This window comes from Pezoporus flaviventris, unplaced genomic scaffold (assembly GCF_033815535.1).
Source record: "Pezoporus flaviventris isolate CSIRO_AGI_PZ_B2104156 unplaced genomic scaffold, CSIRO_AGI_Pfla_v1 ptg000132l, whole genome shotgun sequence".
Taxonomy (NCBI): domain Eukaryota; kingdom Metazoa; phylum Chordata; class Aves; order Psittaciformes; family Psittacidae; genus Pezoporus; species Pezoporus flaviventris.
Window position 1 is genome coordinate 619,067 of NW_026892680.1, and position 7,134 is coordinate 626,200.

The 7,134-nt window shown below is 47.4% G+C and overlaps 1 protein-coding gene across 2 annotated transcripts; it reads left to right on the forward strand.

The window, feature by feature from the left end:
- The first annotated feature begins 858 nt into the window (after window positions 1–858).
- On the forward strand, window positions 859–6,932 carry LOC133282676 (cytochrome c oxidase subunit 7A-related protein, mitochondrial). 2 transcript variants are annotated; one of them, XM_061478822.1, is made up of 3 exons: window positions 859–974; window positions 5,597–5,722; window positions 6,594–6,932. In XM_061478822.1, the coding sequence occupies exons 1-3, from the start codon at window positions 903–905 to the stop codon at window positions 6,735–6,737; spliced, it is 342 nt and encodes a 113-aa protein (XP_061334806.1). In that variant the 5' UTR covers window positions 859–902; the 3' UTR covers window positions 6,738–6,932. The 2 variants fall into 2 exon arrangements, with proteins under 2 accessions (XP_061334806.1, XP_061334807.1); XM_061478823.1 differs by lacking the exon at window positions 5,597–5,722 and having other exon boundaries at window positions 861–974.
- Window positions 6,933–7,134: the final 202 nt, after the last annotated feature.

Below are 7,134 nucleotides of genomic sequence, written 5' to 3' on the forward strand. Positions count from 1 at the left end.
TCCCTGGCAGTGCTCAAGGCCAGGTTGGACGCAGGGGCTTGGAGCAAGCTGCTCTAGTGGAAGGTGTCCCTGCCACGGCAGGGGTTGGATCTGGGTGAGCTCTAAGGTCCCTTCCAGCCCAAACCAGGCTGGGATTCCGTGATGAGGCTTCCAGCAGCAGCAGCAGCACCGCACCGCCTTCCCCTGGCGTACCACGCTGGTTTCCCGCCTCACTTTATGAACCAAACGGTCAATTTCAGATGCCTCCAGACCTCATCGGGGCACTGCCATCCTCGTGATACGGACACCGAGATCACGCTCCGCAAACCGAACCCGCCGCTGCCCCCACAGGCACCCACTCGGACACCGGCGGCCGCCGACTGCGAGCACCCCGGCGGCGGCCGCGCCTGAGGGAGCCGCGGAGCACCCGCCCTCACCCGGCGCCTGCTCCACGCATGCGCACCCGCGGCACACCCGTGCGGCTCCCCCGGCCACGGTAAGCCCCGCCCTCAGTGGGCGGAGCCTCCCATCCCGCTGCGCCGATTGGCTGATGCCAACCCCGCCCCTCCACAGCACCAGCGGCCGACTCGCGTCCCGCTGCCCTTCGGCTGGAGCGGCGCTGCGCAAGCGCACGACGGCTCGGGTCGTTGGCTGCCCGAGCTGCTGCCTGACTGGAAAATGCCTCATCTCCCTTCGAACGCGGCAGAGCGGAGAGTCGCGCTCCCGCCGCTTTAGCAGCGATTCGTGTCCTTCTCCGCACTGCTGTTCCACCCCGCTCCACCGGCGGCTTCCCGTGCTCACCGCTCGCAGGCGTTCGCGGCGAGGAGCCGCGAGCCGGCGGGGCCCTTTCACGTCCAGGGGTCCTTGGTGGCGAGGCGTCGCAGCCGGTGTGCCGCCGGGGCCGCTCGCCGGTGCTGCCCGCTATGTACTACAGGTTCCACGGCTTCACGCAGCGGCTGGTCGGGGCGGCGGCGGCCGAGGCCTACAACCCGCAGGTAACCGGGCCGCGCCGCCCGCCCGCGCCGCCGTGACCTTCCCCGTCCTCTTCCCCGCCGCCCGGAGCCGGCCCGGCCGGTGGAGGGGCAGCGGTGGTGGCGGCGGCGGGCGGTTCCGTGCTGCCGTTTGTACGGCTGGGGAGGGATCTTCCCTCCGTGTCTCATCACCGGTCGAGTGACCTTGGGCAAGGCGAGGCGCCTCTTGGGATGTGTTGGGTGTTACAGCAGGCTCCTGCCATGCAGGAGCCCCCCAGGCTGGAGCAGTGGCTGCTGGCATCTTAACCTGGCTCTCAAATCGCCGTCCCTTGTCCCTGCATGCACAAAAACTAACTCCTGAAAGCATTCACAGCCTTAGTAGGGAGGACACGCGTCTAGGGAGGTTTGTTTAAAGCAAAATGAAAACCAGCCTTTCCTCCTTATGACGCTGACCTGGGTACCATGCACATAAAGGTTAAAAGTGGCATTATATAAGGTTATATTTTAAGAGCTTCAAGTGCGTGGTTAATTCTGCAAGAGTGAGGGGAGCTGAGGGAAGAGAGGGTTAAAAGTGGCATTACATACGGTTGTACTTTAAGTGCTTCAAGCGCATGGTTAATTCTGCAAGAGTGAGGGGAGCCTAGGGAAGGGAGGGTAGATCCTGATTACATCAAGCATTAAGGCATTAAATACATAAAGCATTTCCTATCGGTGAAAAGAAACCACAGAACATGCTTGCTTTGTACGTGCATCAATGGTGAATCCTAAGTAATCCTAGGAAGTCTGTAATGTGGTTATGTCATGGGCCTAATGCAGCGTAGTTGCTAAGCAGCATTCAGGTTTTTGACTAAACTTTGAAAAAATTAAGTTCTTACAGTTTAGTAATAAAAAAAAAACAAAAACCAAATTCCTCAAAACAGAACAACACAAACCCTGGAGGTTTAGGTTTGGAAGGGTGATTTTTAAGAAGTCAGGCTTGCCAAAGAACTGCCTCCAGACAACAGTCATAGAGAATCACAGACTGGTTTGGGTTGGAGAGAACCTTAAGATCATCCCTTTCCAACCCCCTGCCACGGGCAGAGACATCTCACACTAGAGCAGCTTGCTCCAAGCCCCTGTGTCCAACCTGGCCTTGAGCACTGCCAGGGATGGGGCAGCCACAGCTTCTCTGGGCACCCTGTGCCAGCGCCTCAGCACCCTCAGCTCAGTTTGGACTAATGAGCTCCAGAGGACCCTTCTGTCCTGAATTACCACAAGATCTGAAGTAAAGAGTGGGGCAGCAGTGACTTTCTGATGTGGCAGTTTCTTTCCCAAGAAGGATTTTCATTTTACTCTTTTCCCATCACTCTTTGGAAGGCTTCCTCCTAGTAATAGAGGTGCAGGGCACAGGGAAGACAGTAGGATAAAGTACATCTGTTCATTAAGTGCACATCCAACAGGCTCCTGTGCTAGAAAACATTTGCCACTGTTGCATTATTATCTCTTCTGCACAAAGTCATAGCCAAAGAATAAACATCGACACTTCATTTGTGTAGAGGAAAGCAAAGGCTAGGGTTACCATCACACAGGTGGGCAAAAGGGCTTCAAGCCCAAGCAGTAAAGTGCCTCCTTTCTGGAAGAGTATAGCTTAGAACACTAAGAATACATAGTGTTTATACATAGGCTTTAGGTCACCGTGACTATCTGTCTGCAAATAATGCATCCCTTGTAGGATCCCAAGAGAAAAACCCCAACATAAAAATACAGAAAGCTCTGATAAACCACCTGGAGTAAAGCTGTCCTAAAACATCTGGCTTCTGGAGCCCAGGTCGTGGAGTGTTACCTAACTTTCTGTTCAGCAGGCTCCATTACATTACAACAATCATCCCCTTTTAAGTATATCTTTAGCTTTGGGGGGATTAAAAAGGCAGAAGCAAGATAAGAGGAGAATAGGGAATTCTCTGTTATCCCACATCCTGTTCTATTAATGAATATTAGCTATGAATATCATTATACTAGATACAGAAAGACATGATAAATCACGAGTTCTTGACATCTTCTAGATGAAAATGCTGTAGCGTCATATATCATAACTGGGTTGGTAAAAGGTCCATGCAAAACCAGCTTCGCAGATAAGTATCGCTGCAGATAGAAACAAAGTCTGGATAGATCTCACTTGTGTTCTGCAAGCAAGAAGGAGAATGGCCAAGGCTCAGAAATACTTCTCTTCCAGAACACTGTGATTCCTTTGTAGGTCATCATCAGGCGTTGTCTTTCATTTCAGTGCCACCACTGAAATGTGAAAGCCTGGTTTTTGAGAGAGTATAATAGAGAGGATGAGATTGTCTCCAAGCAGGAGAATTTCACACAAGTCTCGCTTCATAGATGTGGGGTTTTCAGACTCTGTCTTTTGTGTCTGGCTCATCATTCACACAGCTTAGTCCTCAACTATTGTAGCAAGCAAACAAGCTATGCAACAGAACAGAGAATAGCTGCATTTTCAAAAGTCACCTTCAGTCCCTTTTTACAGTGTTCTGAGGCCAGCCTTTTGGTAGAATTTGCCTTTTTGTGACGCATTCAGGTGCATCGCTCCGATTAAACTGATAAATAGGGACTAAAATAGAAAGAAATCACTTGAGTGAATAGATGCTAAGTCCAAAATGAAGTAAATTCTTTTTCCTTCCCATTTCTTTGCTGTATTTGATAAAACCATAGCTCAGCATGTAAAACAGCTCGCTGTTTACACTTTTATTTGTCTTGATGTTTCTGCAAAGATGAAGACACCCTGCAATTCAAATCCTGCTTGCTCGAACAGGCAGTATAACAATTCAGTCAATTCTGTGCTGTTCCATTCTGATGTTTCCCAATGGAGTGTTGTTCTAATGCAGGTTTAAGCTTAGTGGGGGCTTGCAAAGTATCGGTCAGAATGTATTTCTGAAATGCTTTTGCTGACAGGAACGTAACAGCTTATCCTAACAAAAAGAAATCTCATAGTCTGAAACCTGTGCTGTTCTTTCCGTCTCAGTGCTGGCATTCTTAGAAGACTTAATTTTTCATTTAGAAAAGTTATGTACAGTAGTATGAACAACATAGCCTGCTCGAATAAACAGGAGGTTAAAAACTACTACTCACATTTAGGAGGATAATGACTGCCATCACTGCTACAAATTCAGTAAACGCTATTACTTCAAATAGTTGGCTGGTGTTTAAGGTACAAAGAGTGGGATCAGTTTCAGATGCTGTCAGGTGAGGATGACTGTGTGAGCTTCTCCCTAGTTCAAGGCTGACTGTGATCCTAGTAGAAATTTAGTCGTACTACCATATCTAGACTTGATGCAACTTCTTCTGCTTGTGGCTGTTTAAAAACCCCACAGAACACCGATCTGGTGACTTTAGCTGTTATGAATTGCTTGGAGTTAGTTGAGAAATTATAATGATTAACCTATGCTGTAGATGGTCCTTAAAACATACACAAAATTGCTTTTACTTACTTGTGTCATCCTAATACAAAGCCTCAAGTGATCCTACCTAAAAAATTCCTTGTGTTAGTGGCAACAGATATATTTAACCTCTTACAGGGAGGTATTTTCTGCTATGAAGGACATACTATTTAGATGTGTCTGGGTTCAGCGAGCCTATAAAAGCTGCTTCAGTGCATGCTCAGAAATAAGAATTCTCAGCTTAACTTTCTTACCTGTTTCCCCTTTGCCATTTTGGTCCTTACCTCAGTTTTTTCTACTTTCTCATTCTCTGATCTGTTTGAGCAATTCCCCTAACATGCAATAGCTGAAGTGTGGTGGTATTGCCATGGAACTGCTCCAAATCCTGAACTGGTTTGGGCTGTCACAGAAACGCAAATCTAACTTGGGAATTCACACTAGCAAGGCAACGAGTTCCTTTTACCCTTGTGCATGTTGCCAACCTTCAGGCCTCTGACAGGGAAACAAACAGTCTTTACAGAGGGGTAGGCAGGTAATTCTGTTTGTTGGCTTGGATTTCACCAAGGGCTTCAGCAGTGCTGATGAAATCAGCTGATGTTGACTCTTCTGCACGAGCACACATCTGCTGTACCTTGTCCAAGGACTGGAATAAATTCATAGAATCATAGAACGGTTTGGGTTGGAAAGGAGCTTAAGGTCATCCAGTTCCAACCCCCTGCCATGGGCAGGGACACCTCACACTAAGCCATGCCAGCCAGTGCTCCATCCAGCCTGGCCTCAAACAATGGAGCATTCACAAATTCCTTGGGCACCCTGTGCCAGCGCCTCAGCACCCTCACAGGGAAGAGCTTCTGCCTTAGATCTAACCTGAACTTGCCCTGTTTCAGTGTGAACCCATCACCCCTTGTCCTATGGCTGCAGTCCCTGATGAAGAGTCCCTCCCCAGCACCCTCGTAGGCAACAGTTCTTACACTGAGGATTTCTCTTCTGCCATGTGAAGCTGCTCATGGGGAGTACATTGAGAAATCAGAAAGGATCCTAAGCCCTGACCCAAAGATGTAGCTCAGAAACCAGTGTGCCAACCTTAGCTCATTGTCACAGGTCCTCATACCAGATAAATACTCTTTCTAATGTATCCTTGTAATGACTGGCAGTGCCTGCCTAATGTGACAATTGGTGCATTTGCAAGTGTTATATTCCTTGATATTTTAATCTTTATTTATGCAGGGACTCAAACCAATAGTTTCCACTGAATCCCCAGCTCTGACAACATCTAAACTTGCTTCAGATATACCAGCAACTGATTCTTTCTTGGGTAAAAACAAGGTGCCAGACCTACAGAAACTTTTTCAGGTAATGAAAAAATTCGAGTAACTTACAGAAAACAAGAGTGAGACGTATCTTTCCCTATTTTAATGTAGCTAACTACCTCTGTCATTCTACTAGAGCAGCATTTTGTCAAGTCTAGTTAAGAAAGTGTCAAGTATGGTATAACCTGTGTACTTGTACTGTACTACAAGGTAGTATATGCCTTACAGAGGAGATAAGTACAGAAAGTGGAAAGTCCAGTTATATTGTCTGCCTTTTCCCTGGCTTTGGAAGATTCTTACTATGTTATTTGACAACTGGAAGCGCTTTCTGCCTGGGAATCCAAGCGTGTGCCTTAAAGCAGATCTGAAGGAGCAGAGCAGATCATTACTGTTGTGTGTATACTTTGAAGCTGCTTATAAGGCAGTAGAAAAGCACAGTGAAGTCCTCAAAGCCAGTCTGTTAGTTAAGCAGTTTCTAAGTGTACTAGGACTTCTCGTAAAACCAGTTAATTCTTAAGAGAGTTCAAGCATGTGCTTTGTATAACCTTCCCTCTTCTCTCTTACCCGCTGCTTGCATTTGGAATGTGTCGTGCTAACTTGGTGAATCACTTTTTATACGTATCTTTTTCACATTCATTTCTTAGTGACACTTTTTCCACCCAGATCCTCTTGAGACATACTGCAAGATAAGTTCTCTCTGCCTGCACTTAACAGCTTTGGCTAATAGATTAACTTGCCTTTGCGTTTGTCTTGCTAAATGAACACTGCAGAGTCCACTTGATTGCAGATAGCCTATTTGTCAGGAGGTTTCCCATGTGGAATTCTTTTAATTCACCCCAATTAAGCTTGTTCCTTATGGTCTTGATATGGGTGTTCACTTCCTTTTTTGTTCTCTGTTTCACCCCTCCCCACAGAAACCAGACGGGCTGCCAGTACACCTGAAACGAGGAGTTCCGGACAGGCTGCTTTATCGGACCACTATGGCTCTAACAATAGGCGGCACGATCTACTGTCTAGTAGCACTGTACATGGCCTCACAACCAAGAAACCAAAAATAAATGAACCACAACTCATGGGACTCATGCCACTTCCCTGAAGGACCTCCTGCATGTATCTGCACTTGCTTTCATTTGGTGATCATGCGGGCTTCGTTGTTCAGGTCACATTTCCCGGAGAAAAGGGTATTAAAATCGGTTGCCTTATGCGTTCTCTAGAATCAGTGTAAACCAACATAAAGACATATTTTAACATGGTTTCAGCTTTGTACTTGTTGTCTTGCAGGAGCGTGTGGATAGTTGGAGAAAGTGAAGCTTTTTCTTCCTTCCAGCTTAAACAATTAGAGGGAGGACAGGAGAAATGCTTTGTGGGCTGTGCTCCACATTCCTTAGTGGGGGGCTGCTGCTGGTTTTCAGGAGAATAACAGCAAATCATTTCATTATTAACAACATGTTGGGA